The sequence below is a fragment of the Sus scrofa genome, chromosome 16 (genome assembly GCF_054392235.1).
Source record: "Sus scrofa isolate SSC_HxYL_T2T_F1_AM1 chromosome 16, Sscrofa_HxYL_maternal_Yorkshire_Landrace_v2.0, whole genome shotgun sequence".
Taxonomy (NCBI): domain Eukaryota; kingdom Metazoa; phylum Chordata; class Mammalia; order Artiodactyla; family Suidae; genus Sus; species Sus scrofa.
In genome coordinates, this window is record NC_139398.1 from 87,494,404 (window position 1) to 87,509,370 (window position 14,967).

Sequence of the window (14,967 nt, forward strand, 5' to 3'; positions counted from 1 at the left end):
CAGGCTAGGGATTGAATTGAAGCTGTAGCTGCCGGCCTGTGCCATAGCTCATGGCAGTGAGATGCTGGGGATCGAACCTACGTCCTCATGGATGCTCGTCAGATGCGTTTCTGCTGAGCCACAATGGGAACGCCTCTTTTTTTTTTTTTTTTTTTTTAATTTTTGATTTTAAGAGGGGTTTCTGGAGACACAGCTGGTACTGTAGCTGAAATGAGGCCTCTGTCCACCTGCACCAAATAGACTCCAAGACAGTTTTTGAGGAAGAGAAAGAACAGTTTTATTGCTTTGCCAGGCAAAGGAGGACACCGCAGGCTAAGGCCTCACAACGGTGGCCTGTCCTGAGAGGGGACAGCAAAGGGCCTTACAGGTTTAGCTCAGAAGACAGGCTTCCTGATGAAGGGGTTTATATGCTTCTCTGTCCATCGATGATTTCGGAGTCGTCAAGGCTGGCGTCCGTCAGTCCAGCGATGGTTTCTGGTGGTCTTTGGGGTTATCGTTCTTTGTCCTTCTCTCTGGAAAGAAGATGCTTACAGGGAAGGGGTGTGAGGGGGTGTTGCAATTGCAAAAGGAAACACAAGGTGCAGGAGAGCTCCGAATAGACAGTCACCGTGAGCAGAGGAAGCAGCTGGTCCAGGAAGGGGGGGTGGGGGAGAGGCGGCAGCAGGTGCGGGAGAGCTCTGACGAGACAGGACACCTTAGGCATGAGTTCATGGGCCGAGGCAGGACGTGGCATGATGGAGACTGTGTTACCTCGTGTTTAGCTGTCACCGTATTTCCTAATCATTAGCTCTTGAGTCAGCCTTTGGAGACAGAGGGGCGGCCTGGAGGCTGAAGGAAAGGCCTTATGCTTCAAACACAGAGAGCGTGTGGTGGGGGTTTCAGTACCTGCAGGTGCTGAGGGTCAAGGCCGTCCCCAGGGTCCTTTCCTTCCCCGTCCGGCCCCAGGCTCGTCTGCAGGTGCCAGGGCCCAGCCCCCTGCCGTTGCGGAGGGCCTCGCGTGGGCAGGTCCTGGTGCTCCGGAGAGCGGCCGCCCGGCGGCCAGGTTTGCGTGGTCGTTTCACCAGCCCTGGCGGTGGGGTGTGCCTTGTCACTGGCGGTTCCTGCCGCACCACAGCTACCGTCACAGCCTTAGTTTTCTGCTTCATAAACTTCCCCCAAAACCATTCTAGTGATGTTTCTTTTTTTTTTGGTCTTTTTGCCTTTTTTTTATCTAGGGCCGCTCCCATGGCATCTGGAAGTTCCCAGGCCAGGGGTCCAGTCGGAGGTATAGCCACTGGCCTACACCACAGCCGTAGCAACACCAGATCCGAGCCGCGTCTGCAACCTACACCACAGCTCACGGCAACGCCAGATCCTTAACCCGCTGAGTAAGGCCAGGGATTGAACCCGCAACCTTATGGTTCCCAGTCGGATTCGTTAACCACTGCGCCACGACGGGAACTCCTAGTGACGTTTCCACCTACGAATAAAGGTGGTTCCACCAGGGATTCTGATTTTGTTTTTTTTCCTGTTCTTGTTTGCTTTATAATAATCTATTGAGTGTTTCTGGCTGCATTTGATGGAAACCGCACGGATCAGTTCTTGAGGCTGTGTGATGTGTGTTGTGTTGGAAACCGGGGGCCAGAGGGAGTGGAGGTGCGTCGTGTGTGGTGTCCTCTGCTCCCCGCAGGCACAAGCGTCTTTAATAGGCGAGTGAACTGCTCGTGCTTATCCTGTTTCCCTTTAATCCTACGCTGAGATGATTGCAGTATAATTTGTGACAATTTTTGCGTGTTGTTGCATGCTGTTCTGCGAGTTGGAACAGGTGTTTATTGTCATCCTGAGTTTTGACAGGTAAGCAGTCTGTCCCCGCGGCCTGCGTCTGAGGGGCCTGCTGAGGCGCTCCCGCACATCCCCGAATGGCCGGATGCGGGCCTCTTCCTGCCCGTCCCCGCTGCCTGGCCCCCGGCTTGCCGGTGGCCTCGTCTCCGCCCAGACCCCGAGGCCGACTGTTTGTGGGCAGGGGTGGCCCTGCCTGGACGGCTCAGCCGACCCGTGTCTCTTCTCTTCCAGCCAAGGGCAGCGTCGTCCTGAAGTACGAGCCGGACCCCACGTAAGTGACACGCTCCTGCCCCCGGGGCCTCCGTGCACTGGGGGCGGCCGGGGAGGGGGGGTCTTAGAAGCTTTCGGGGGATGCTCCCCTCAAACAGTGGTGCGGAAATTTTAGAACAGGGATATTCTCGTGTGTCCTCACAAATACACGTCTCAGTAAAACATTCTGAAACGCGCAGCCCCGTGTGCCATGGAGACCTCGCTCTCGCTCTCGCTTCAGCAGGGGGTGTGAAGATGGCACGAAGAGGGTTTCCCTCTCCCCTGCTGCCCAGCCCCTGTGCGTGGTGTCCTGTTAGGCCAGAGGCCGGAGTGGGGAGGTTCCGGCCCCTGCGGTGACACTGCCAGCCACCCCCCCCAATTCTGCAGCCCCCTCCCAGGAGGAAATAAAACAGGGCCTGGGGCTGGAGAGGGATTTGGGCAGCTACTCTGCAGGTGGTCCTTGACCTGAACGCAATGCAGGCAGGGAGCTGGGAAGCCCTGAGCCGGAGGTGGGAAGCAGCTGGACGCTGTCAGGGCAGCGCACAGCCTCCTCTGACCGGCCTCCGGCCTCCAGGGCGGGGGTGGGGAAGGGTGCAGGGCCTCAGGTGAGATGGCAGGTGAGTTTAAGGGACAGGAATCAGGTGGCTCAGGTGGAGAGTTGGAGGCGATCCTGGGATGCAGGTTCACTTTTCCACGGGCGCTGGCTTCTCTCGCTGAAGAGGGCAGGTGAAAAGACAGCTTGGGGAACTGAAATTGTCTAAGAAGGAAGACAAAGGGAGTGTGAGAATTGTCTTGTATTTTCTTCTCATTTTTTATCGGCTGATCGTCCGTGCTTTATCCTGGGCGAGATGGAAAGGCCTGTGTGTTTTCATCTCTTTTTTTTAGTGGTTTCTCTCTCTTCCTGGTTCAGGCCATTCTCACGTCTCTGTTTTTTTGTTTTTTTTTTTTTAAATATAAGTGAAACTCTTCGTTTGTTCCTTGCTCGGCCTGTGTCACTGATGTCCGGTGTCAAGTAGGCGTGGGACGTACGTTTACCTGCATGAGGCCTTTAGGAGCCTGAAGGCTAGACGAGGGTCGTGCTGGAAAGAAACTAAATAGCATTGCGTGTGGTTCATGCTCATGTGCGTGGTACCTGCTCAGGGGCACGTGGGTGATACAGCAACTGCCTGCCAGGCAGGAAATGGGGGTTCTGCCGCCTGGGGAGCAGGCAGGCAGATTTGAAGGCAGGATCGAGCAAACTGGGGCATGGGGGCGAGGGGGGTATGTGTTTGCACCCAGCTGGCGGTGCTTGTTGGACACGAGCTGGCATGGTGTACTGGGTCGTGTTGTTGCAGGGGTGGGTAACCAGACCCAATCGTGGGAAGCTCGAGAACTGGAAGGATGGTGGTCTCGGCGCCTGGTCTGGAAAACGGGGGCGGGGTGGCAGGCAAAGTGCCAAGGGCCAGTAGCGTGGAGCACACAGGTAGCTCGCCAGGCTTGGAAAGATGCCAGTGTTTGGAGAGTCTAACATTGAAGGTGTTTGAATTTGCGGGAAACCGGCCAGCCTGAGGGTCTTGGTCCAGCACAGGAGGAAGGAAGACGATGGGCTTCCTCTGAGAAAACCCTCCGTAGAATGGCACACAGATGCCTTCCCGCTGGGGCTCCTGTATTAACGCTCTTCCGCTGCAGTCCTGAGGACATTTAAGGCTCACCCGAAGCCGTTGGTTCCTAGGAAACCAGATACGCTCCAGTGCCCCATCGTGTTGTGCGGATGGCGGGGAAAGGCCTCCATTCGAACTTTCGTGCCGAAGAACGAACGGCTTCACTATCTCCGGATGATGGGGCTGGAGGTGTTGGCAGAGAAGAAGAAGAAGGAGGGGGCTGTGGCGACAAATGAGAATGCAGCCAGCCCCGGGGCGCCGGGGGACGAGGTGGGTGCTGAGCAGGAAGCAGAGCAGCCGGCCAGCCTGGAGCTACCCATGGCCGGTGACCCAGCCAGTGACCCGGCGGAGGTCCCCATGGGCAGTGACCCGGCGGAGGTCCCCACGGGCAGTGACCCAGCCAGGGACCCGGCGGAGGTCCCCACGGGCAGTGACCCTGCCAGTGACCCGGCGGAGGTGCCCATGGGCAGTGACCTGGTGGAGGCTGGCCCACCCCGGTGAGCAAGCTGCAGGGGCCTCCCCCAAAGCCAGGCCTGCTTCTGACCTGTGTGCTGCCTGTTAAAGGCTGGGGGCTGACAGCGGTGGCCATGGTCTCTGACGACCCCAGGACTCCCTTCCTGTGGAGCTTATGGAAGAGTATTTTTTTAGCTTGTGGGAGAAATTGCTCATTTTACATTGTTTTTTTCTGGCAAGTTGGGTCCAGTGTGCCTGTTGCTGGCAGTGGACTTTCATGGCTACAGTCGTATTCTACCGAGAAACGTGACTGCCCTGCGGAAAGTTTCAGGTCCCTTTTGTTATGCCTTTATGGGTCTTAAGGTCCAGTACTTCTAAGTATTATTTATAGAGAGAATCTATAACTCCTTAGGAATTGCTGGGAAGCGACCCGCTTTCACGATGACACGAAGTTGCACGGCGGTGCGACATTGATGCGGTGGGGTTAATATCTGAGGTCTCAGATGACGTCTGTGCCTTTGTAATAAAGGGTAAAATAAACTTTCTCGGAGTAAGAGCTGTATCATGAACTGTACTGCTAATGGTGAGGGTTCTGTGCTTTTAGGGGCGCTCTGTGACTTGACTTTTTAAATGGGGTTTGGGATCCTTGGAAAGTTTAAATAAAGCGTTATTAGTGAAAATGCGTGCGTGGACGACTCTGTCTTACTCTTCACGAGAAGGAAAGAACTTCTTTGGGGTAAACGCGAGCCACCTTATTGGCTGGTGGAAGAATTTTAATGGAAGTCTGCCCTTGGAAGCGCTGCGAGGATTTCCTTGTGGGCTTACCTGTATCCTCTAGAGGGCAGTGTTGACGCCAGAGCCACTGAGATGGTGGGGGGATAAAGGTTCACTTAGCAGTTGGGGGACTGGCTCCAGTCCCCTGGGCACGGGAGCCGCGTGGCCTTCTCAGTAAATCACTGAGTCCCAGCTGTGTGCCGGGGGGTTCTGGGTGCTGATGATACAGCTTAGCAAGGTACCTTCAGAAAGTATGGTGTGGTCCTCGTCACCTGGCTGTCACAATTATTGCAGTCTTATTAACACCCCTTCTTATTGCCCCACCCCACCCCTTTATTCTGAAGTAAATCGTGTCTACCAACATATCAAAATGTAAGGACACATTGTTTTTTAAATAAAAACCAATAACTTCACGTCAAAAATGGTAGCAATTCCTTAATGTCAAAAAGCTTATGGGAAAATTCTGTGCACTGAAAACCATAGCACACGGATTGAAAAAGTCGAAGTGAGTTCCCTGGTGGCTCAGTGAGTTAAAGATCAGCATTGACAATGCCGTGGCTCAAGTTGGTGCTGTGGCATGGATTTGATCTCTAGCCCGGGAACTCCTGCATGCTAAGGTCATGCCCCCCCCACACAAATTAAAGACACAAAGAAGTAGATAGTCCATGCTCACGGGTTGGAAGAAGTAGTATTAAAATGTGCACACTTCCCAGTGATCTTAGATTCAATGCAAGCCCTATAAATATTCCAATGGCATCATTCACAAAAATTGGGGAAAAAAAAAAACCCTAAAATGTATATGGAACTACCAAAGACCCCAAAGCCCAGAGCAACCTTAAGAAAACAATAAAGCTATAAGCACTGCATTCCTAACTTTGAACTGTGTTAAAAAGCTGTAGCCAGACAGCATGCTATTGGTATAAAAGCAGACGTGTAGATCGGAGTGGAAAGCCGGGAATAAATTCCTGTGCACGTGGCCAGTACTTGACCAAGGAAGCAGGACATACAGTGAGAGAATGCTGGTCTCTTCAATAAACACACGGACCCTCATCTTACATCGTATACGAAAATGAACTCGGTGAATGGACTTGAGTGGAAGGCAAACCGAAACTCCCAGAATGAAACATGGGTGAGCTCCTTACAGGTGGGACTCCCTCAATGAAAAAAGCAGAGGAAACCCTAGAATGAAAAGGCAGCCTGCTGCGTATTTGCAACCACATAGCTGATAAGGGGTTAATATCAAAAACACAGGGAACTCATATAATGGAAATAAAAACAAACGAACAAACACCATTATGGGTACAGGACCTTCGTGGGCCCTTTTTGAAAGACGACATCACCAGTCCTCAGGGAGATGCAAATCAAAACCACGATAGCACCTCCCAACCTGTTCGGATGTCTGTTATCAAAGAACAAAGGCCATGCGGACGTGAGGGAAAGAGAACCCTAATCGTCTGTTGGCGGGCGTGGAAACTGGTCCAGCCACTGGGAAACAGCGTGGAGGTTCTTCAAGAAATTGAAAGTAGAACCACGCGGTGATGCGGCGGCAGTCCTACTGGTGTTTATCCAAAAGCTGCCTCCAAGAGGACCTGCAGCCTCAGCTTCACCATAACGTGTGATAGCAGGATAGGGCAACAGGCCCAGTGGTTAACGAATCCGACTAGAAACCATAAGGATGCGGGTTCCATCCCTGGCCTTGCTCAGGGGGTTACGGATCTGGTGTTGCCATGAGCTGTGGTGTAGGTCGCACACACAGCCTGGATCCCTCGTTGCTGTGGCTGTGGTGCAGGCCAGCAGCTACAGCTCCGATTCAACTTCTAGCCTGGAAACCTCCATATGCCGCGGGTGCAGTCCTAGAAAAGACAGACAAAAAAATAAATAAAAAAGGAAAAATTCCCTTCTGTAGCACAACAGAATTGGCAGTGTCTTGGGAGCGCTGGGATGCAGGTTCCATCCCCAGCCAGGCACAGTGGGTTAGAGAGCCTGTGTTCCACGGCTGTGGCTGGTGTTGCAACTGTGGCTCAGATCTGATCTCTGTCCCAGGAACTCCGTATGCTGTGGGATGGCCAAAAAAAGAAAAGAAGGGAAAAAAGAAAAATTAAACTCGTAGAAAAATGATTGCCGGGATGGGCAGAAACGAAGACTAACCCCCCGGCCCACAAATAGCTTAGTTTGATGTTCATATTCGCTGAACCTCAATTTGTTTTTTTGGTCGGTTTAGACGGACAGACCACACATTGCGTTTGGTTGATTTATCTGCTAAGTCTCTTGATTTTGAAATACTTCCCAACTCAGTAGGAAACTGCTATTTACCCTTCATCTGAATTCCTGTGTGTGCGTGTGTTTCCGGACCATTTGAGTTAGTTGCAGACATGTTTTGTTACCCCTTGAAAGTTCAGCAAGTCTTTGCCCAAAACAAAGGCACCGCTTACGTACTTGCAGCCCAAGCATTGCTGTCGAGACAAGGTGCCCCGCTAGCCCCTAGACCTCGTCCTGCCGGGTGGCCCAGCGCCCTTTCCGGGTCAGCCGTGTGCTGCGATTACGCTGTCGCATCTTGAGTTCACTCCCACCTGGAACGGTCCTCAGTCTGTCTTCTGAGGTGCTGACATTTTGGGGAGGGGTGTCAGGTCAGCTTACAGAGTGCTCTTCAGCTCGGGCGGGTCTCCTGTGTCCTCGTGACATTCACAGTTCTGCCCCGAGGGCTCAGCGCTGTTCCCCATCCCTTTCGCTAGAATCCCATCAAGAGGTTGTGATGGGGCTGCGTCACTCTCTCCGTGATGTCACGTTGTGCTTCAGGAAAACCGCCTGTGCCTTTCTTCCCTTAAAAACTTAGTAGACATTTACAAGGAGCTGCTTGAGGACCATGTGTATACGCCTCTTCGTTACTAGCTTTCACTCGCGGCTTTAGCGTCTCTTGGTAAATTTTCCGGAACCAGTTTTCACGGTGAGAGTTGCAGAGGGATCATTTCCAATCGTCTCGTTCCTCTACCTGACGAGTGTGCGTTCTCCGTTAAGTACGTCTCCCTGTTCCCTGTCTACTTGTTTGTTCATTCATTTATATCGTGCGCATGCGAGGATTCTTACTTTATTCGGGAAGGTATGTGCTACTGTCATTATTTTCCTGCCCACGCTGTCCTGGAATTGGCTGATGGGCGCTGCTTCCGGCCGGTTCTCAAGTCCTCCCACACGTCCCCGTCTTGCTCCTTTCTGGCACAATGATGCTCCAGTCCTGGAGTCACCCCTGGAGCCCTGGATCCTTTGCGTGGAGCCCTGTGGTTAGAAACCAAGGTCTGGGGTTGCATGTGCTCAGTGCTAGTGGGGCATCGTGTCTCAGAGACCCTCTCAGCAAAGGGAGCTCAGAAATAAACGTGCGGGTGCACACGCCCTGCGTTCCTACGTCTCTGCGTGTCCCTATAAATTGCTTAAAACCATGTCACTCCAGCTCCTCCTCAATACGAACCCAGCACCGGGTCCTCTCATACTTCCCGTCGTCGCTCCCCTCCACTCTCTCCCAGGTAAGCAGCATAGCTCTGGTTCTCCTCACCGATTTTATTTGTTCAGCCTTTGAAGGTACAGATTCCTTCTTTCATTGGGGCTGAAAGCCTCAGACCCTGCCCTTCTGACCCTCAGTGGCTGGGCCAGGGCCACCTCACCATCCTTCATCCTCTTCCCTGAAGACCCTTGCGGCCGGTGTGGGCATGAACGTCTCCACCAACCAAAGGGAAGGACGAGCTCTTAGTTCCCAAAGTTCCTTCTCCAGAGCTGCTTTAAAATGCAGGTCTCTCGGCCGACTCGGAGATTTGATTCCTTCCTCCCTCCCTCCCTCTCTCTCTTTCTCCCCCCTCCCCTCCCTCCCTCCCTTCCTGTTTAGGGCTGCACCTGCAGCAAATGGAGGCTCCCAGGCCAGGGGTTGAATCAGAGCTGCAGTTGCGGACCTCCAGCACAGCCACAGCAACATAAGATCCGAGTTGCGTCTGCAACCTACGCTATAACTCACAGCAATGCCGGATCCTTAACCCACTGAGCAGGGCCAGGGATCAAACCCACATCCTCATCGATACTAATTGGATTGTTTCCACTGAGCTGTGACAGAAACTCCTTGAGATTCTATTTCTCATGGCTGGGGTGGAGTCTAAACCCCGTAGGGTCTGATGTGTGGCCAGGGTGGGGACTGTTGGTCTGCATAATCGTAGCTCCTCTAATAATACGATACTGTGAAGACAAATAAGGATGCTTAGTGGATTTTTGTTTGTTTGTTTTGGGGTGTTTGGGGTTTTTGTTTTTGCACTGAAGATGGCCTAACATTTGTTCATTTGAGGTACGTGGCAAACATTCTGTGTAGTTGTAACGTACAGGTGTGTCGAGACCCGTGTGGAATGGCAGAGTCAAGATTCAAACCCAGGTCTGTCCACGCTGCATCATAGTTAATGACACGGACCCATTGGTCAACAAAACTCCCTTGAGTGTTTAGCCAGATTGCGTCTCGATGTGCCGTAGAAGCAAACCAAGGCCTAGGTAGTAACAGCCATCTAGCCGGGCAAGGTCTGCCCTTTCCGAGTGATGTTTAAGTGGTGTATGTATATTGACTCATATCAGGTGCGACTGAGAAACCACATTGCAATTTAAGCGAGGAAAACTTTTTTACGATTTTTATTTTTTCCAGTATAGTTGGTTTCCAGTGTTCTGTCGATTTCTACTGTACAGCAAAGCGATGCAGTCATCCATCCATATATATATTCCTTAAACTTAATACGAAGCATTGCTCCCTGTAGGAGGGTAGGGTGGTGAGGGTGGGCCGGTACACAGTGAGGAGAGTGCTGGAGGCTGTGGGCATGCCAGGAGGAAGAGCTAGCGCTGCGCTAGGGCACCTCAGGGAGAACCCGCCACCCCACCTGGGATTTGTTGGCAGGGGCCGTGACCATGACTCACTGAATGGCAGAGAGGCTGCTGTGGTTCTGCATCGCTGGAACCTGCCAGAAATCTGCTCTCCAGGCAGCTGGGGAAGAGTTTTCATGGGCGGTACCTCAACAGAGCATCAAGAGGGTGCCGGGGAGGCTGCTGCTGCAGGTACCACTGGCATGGGCACACGGCAGGAGGCGGGCACCAGCAGTGCCACACATGGGGCAGCTGGGGATCCAGGGCCCCGGATCTTTCTGTGGCGTCTCTCTAGTGCCCTCTGCTGACAAAGACTAACAGCGCCCTCTGGCAAAATTATTTCAAGGGCTCAGATCTGTTTTGGCAGAGACGGCAGTGACAGGTGAGCTTGCAACGAGGAGACAGCAAATGGGACACTGACATGTGACTCATTCAGGGCAACAGCTTTATGAGGGCATTATTGCATTATAGATAAAGAAATCCGAGCAAAAATTAAGTAGGTACCAGACATCACACAGAGGAAGTGACGAAGCCAGGACCCCACTTCTGTCCTGTCCCCTGCTCGACCGATAGGAGCAGAGCCAGCAATCCTGCTGTGATTGGGGGTCTCCATTGAAGGAGTCCCCCCACCTTTTGAATGGACAGTTGCATGGCAACAACTGCCTTTGAGTGATGGCACTTTCCTGATTTTAGCAGCTTTTCAAAATTGCCAGATAGGTGTGAACTTCCCGAGGGGCAGACACAATCTTAGCGTGGATTAGAATTAAAACCCTTTGAAACCTCTGGACTTTTTATTTCGGTCAGATATAAACTTACGAACTTTTCTCAAAGCCGAGGGCAATTCGGAGGGTCTGTCTGGTTTGAGACGTGGGTTGAATCCAGGCATCTAATTTCACTGCTCCCCGAACCCTAGAGAACCTGTGGTAACCACATCTTAAACAGAAGCAGTGAAGGGAGTGCAGAAGCAACACAGTTTCAGAAGCAGGAAAGCAAACAGGTGTGATGAGAAAACCAAGACAGCAAGCCCCCGAGCCAGCGGTGAGACTGCCGAGCAGCCGTCCACCAGCCGCTGGCCGCTTGTGGCCCTCCCTCGACTCCAGCACATTTGGGGCAGCCAGGCCTCAGTCTCTTGGTGAGAGATTATTCAAAGATGCTTCTCTGGAACCTGTCCAGCTCCAGAGAAAAGCTCTAAGGCTAGTGGCCTCGTGGTTCCCAAGAACGGGCCCCTCAAGTCACCCTCAGCTGTGGCGCGTGTCCCCCGCGGTGCCGTTGCTTTGCCTTGGGGCCCTGGCTTAGTGGAGAGAAGACAACCTCGGACCCCAGGCAGCTGGAAACAGCCCCTGGCAGGGACCAGAAGGATCAAAGCAAAGACGAAGCAGCAGCCAGGAAGGAGCACGGACTCTACAGGGAGAAGAAAACATCTCTTAAAAATCCCTTTTATTAAAAATAAACCAGATGATGATGGTGTAGGGCTGAGACTGATGAAAGCGTTTCAAGACCAAAACTAAAAACTAAAAAAAGGGTGTGCTTAACGTGAATGCCTGCACTGCAGGCTTTTGGCTGCGCATCTCATCAACACTTGGATGAGGTTTTTTTGCTCTGAAATGAGGTCGTCGCAAGAGAGGAGACAGACCAGGCTGGGTTTCTGGCCTGGACGCAGACATGCCTGTATGTACCCAGCGGGCATCTCTGCCTGAGACCCGCGGTCCCGAAGTGGCAGTTGCTTGACTGCTGGTGAGACAACCTGGGAGACCAAGTTTTCGCCTGAATGTCTCCGTTTCCTTTGAGCTTTGGAATATCCCCTCGGAGAGGATGGAAGGATACATTCCCTAGAACTGAACGACAGATATGCAAGATTGACCCGGCAAGTCCACTTCCGACACTTGCAAATGAGCAGAGGGCGGTGTCTATATATCATTTGATGCAACATCACTGATGACAGCAGGAAACTGGGAAAACGTGAAGGCCACGGCTGGGGGCTGAAGTTCGTGATGCCCAGCCACACGGGGACACCGCTGCCGTCGGAGAGGCCAAGGAGCTGGCTACGCCCTGGAACACAGCGACCGCCCAGAAATGCAGTTAGAGATGTGTTCTTTCTGCTGCTGTTGGTGTAAAGAGGAGGAAACACACACACACACACACACACACACACACCCACACACACACACGAGTGCTTTTGAATTTACGTAAGATGACCGAAGGATGGAGAGGAGACGGACGATTGGTTGTCTCCGGGGAGGGGATTGAGGTGGGCCGAAGCCAAGGCCAGGGGAGAGATTTTGCATCTTGAACTTGGGTGTGTTGGACCCCATCCGTAAACCAGCGAGTGAAGCAAGAGGAGGCGTGTATGTGAGTTCGAAGGGCACAGGGCGCTTTGGTGAGGGGCGTCCCTGACCTCCGGATCATGTATGTTTCACATCAGTGGCAGAAGCCACAGGAAGGCAGCGGTTCAGGCCACTGCCTGCATAGACAGTTGAGGCAACACTCCCGAGACCCAGGTCCCCAGAGGCCAGGCTGGCATTCAGGCCTTTCTGAGGACAGCAGTCTCAGCCCTGCTGTGTTCGCTCTTTCCCGCCCACTTCCACCTGGCTTGCTTATGTCATGGTGTGACCGCCACGAGAAAGGAGCAAGGGGCTGAAGGCCAGCCTCTCAGGTGACACTGGACCCTGCAGGTGGGCTTGGAAGCCAGTCCTTCCTTGAGAGGACTGAAGCCTCTCAAGACACTGTGACGCTGGAGATTCAGCAAAGACCTGGATTCTTGACCAGCAGAAACCACGAGACAATAAAGGTTTCAATCCACCAAATCCTGGGGGGGGGCTCGTTACACAGCCATAGATCACTGACGAGGCCCTGACCAACTGCCTATGTGACCCCAGGCAAGTGCCTTAACATCCCTGGGCCTCTGTTGCTTCGTCTGCGAAATGGGCATACTGATGAGAGCCACCTGAAAGGCCTGAAGGCGCCACGGCGCAGGACATGGGGCAGCCCTTGACAGCAAGTGTTTCAAGGGGCTTCTTGGTGAGGCCGACAGCACAAGGCATTCCCTGGAAGCCCTTGTTTCTTTTCGCTCTTGGGTAAAACCTTGTGATCAGGGCAGGCAAACCAGCTGGGTGAAGTACAAGCTTCTGAAGTTGTGTGTTTTGTTCATACGTTCTGCAGCTGCAAAAGTTCTCCGTCTCAGGTGTGACAGACACGGAGGCAAAGCCACATAGCATCACCTGCTTCATATACTCCTGCTCTCGCTTTTTTTTTTTTTTCTTTTTGGCCGCCACGCGGCCAGGGATCAGATCTGAGCTGCAGTTTTAACCTGCGCCACAGCTGCAGCAGCACTGGACCCTTTAATCCACTGCACCAGGGGTTGACCCTGCGTCCTGGCTCTGCAGAGACGCCACTGACCCGATCCTGTTGCGCCACAGCGGAAACTCCTCTCACGTCTTTTTATGGCTTCGGGAGGGAGGGGGTGTTTCACCTCAGGGGCAGACAGCTCAGGAACTGGTTGCAGCAGGAAATCCGGAACTGCTCACATGACCCAGCTCTGATTTCAAACACCAGTTTCCACCCCCAGCTCCTCCCGTCCTCAAAGCCACGCTTTAATATTGAAGGTTGTTTTAAAGTAGCGAATGAAAAGCTCACAGAAGCTGGAAAACATCGGCCTTTGCGTTAAAAGTATTTGAGCACCTGGGAAATTATGCAAATTTTTCTCATTAGATTATTGTAAGATTGTCGTTGGTGTCGGGAGATTGACTACACCTTTTAAAATAAAAACAAGTCTCTGCGGTTTGTTTTTCCAGGTGGATTTTGGTTGCAACCCAGAGCATTTCCCAATAACCAAGTGTCTCCGCACTTCAGCCAGTTTGAAACAGTGACGGGTACAAATAACATAAAGGGTTCAGAGGCTGCACCAACGTTCACATGTGCCTCTGAGAACCGATCGTCTGTGATTATTAGCACCGGACCGTTTGCACGGCCCAGTTTCGGGAGAGGCAGAGATGGGAAGGACACGTAAATCTGAAAGCGATCCCTGGCCTCGCCCCGTGGGTTAAGGATCCGGCATTGCCACAAGCCACCGCGTAGGTGGCAGGCTTTGCTTCCCAATGACGTCAGCAAATCCAGCCTGGTGGGGCGGGAAGGTCGAGGCGCCGAGGGCCTGTCCTGCTTGGGAGAGAGGTGATGGTCAACTAAGGCTGCTCGGGCAATGCACGGCAATGCCCGGCTGAGCCGGCCTCCCTGGGCGACGGCCCGGGGCTGGAGCTTTGGGTGGGAGGCCCTGGGAAGCAAGCAGGGCGGGGCCGCGCCACAGGCACGGAGGGGGGCATCCTGCCTGAGGACCGGGCATCTCCCAAGCCACTGAAACATGTTTATCAACACGGTAGAGAAGCAAAGCGGGGACAGCGACTTCCTACCCACTGGAGGAAAAAGGTAACAAGACGTTATCAGTCTAAGGAGAAGGGAACGGGAGAAAGGATAGAAATGGCAAGAAAACACAGACACGGAAAACAAAACGGCTCAAAAAACCACAAGGAGTTAGACCCAGGCAGACGCCCATGAAGGAGGGGGGTGTGAGTGTTTCGTTTCAGTATTTTTTTAAGAGTCCAGCATCCGAGGCACTCGGGGCGTTCGGTCGGAATTCGGTTCAGATCAGCAGGTCCCCGCCCCCACCTCAGCCCCGCGGCCTTTCTCCTCTGGGCCGCCGGCAGCAGTTGTTTCCTGTATATCCTTCCTGAGGTTTCCCCGACGGTGTTTTCTCCCTTGTACACAAATGTGACTTCTCTGTGGAATGTTCTGCTCCTAGCATTTTTTAAAAATTTAGTGATGCAGCTTGGGGAGCTCCTGCTGTGGCTCGGTGGGTTAAGAACCAGATTGCGACAGGTCGGGTCGCTGTGGAGGCACGGGTTTGATCCCTGGCCCGGTGCAGTGGGTTAATGTATCTGCCGTTGTTGCAGGTGCATCTTGGATTCACTCCCTGCCCTGGGAGCTTCCATGTGCCCAAGGTGTGGCCATGAAACATAATAATAATGTAGCTTGGAGGTCATTTCCCATCACTGCAGCAGGAGCTTCGTTCTTTGCTAAGGTTCAGAGGCTCCCCCATTAGCCAAACCCTTGTGAACAGATCCTTGCGTTGTTTGCGGTCCTTTGTTTGCAGTCCTTTGTCACT

The 14,967-nt window shown here is 53.0% G+C and overlaps 1 protein-coding gene across 8 annotated transcripts in view; it reads left to right on the plus strand.

The window, feature by feature from the left end:
• Positions 1-14,967, plus strand: part of NSUN2 (NOP2/Sun RNA methyltransferase 2) — a 66,944-nt gene that overhangs the window by 26,684 nt on the left and 25,293 nt on the right. For 4 of the 8 annotated variants that reach the window (XM_085001692.1, XM_085001690.1, XM_085001694.1 and 1 more), the window contains 3 exons: positions 2,053-2,092; positions 3,782-4,140; positions 4,181-4,843. In XM_085001692.1, the coding sequence (XP_084857818.1) occupies positions 2,053-2,092; positions 3,782-4,140; positions 4,181-4,272 (491 nt within the window). In that variant the 3' untranslated portion in view covers positions 4,273-4,843. Of the gene's footprint in view, positions 1-2,052; positions 2,093-3,781; positions 4,844-14,967 lie in introns of those variants that run through there. The other 4 variants (XM_003359850.5, XM_085001695.1, XM_013982784.3 and 1 more) reach the window with 2 other exon arrangements.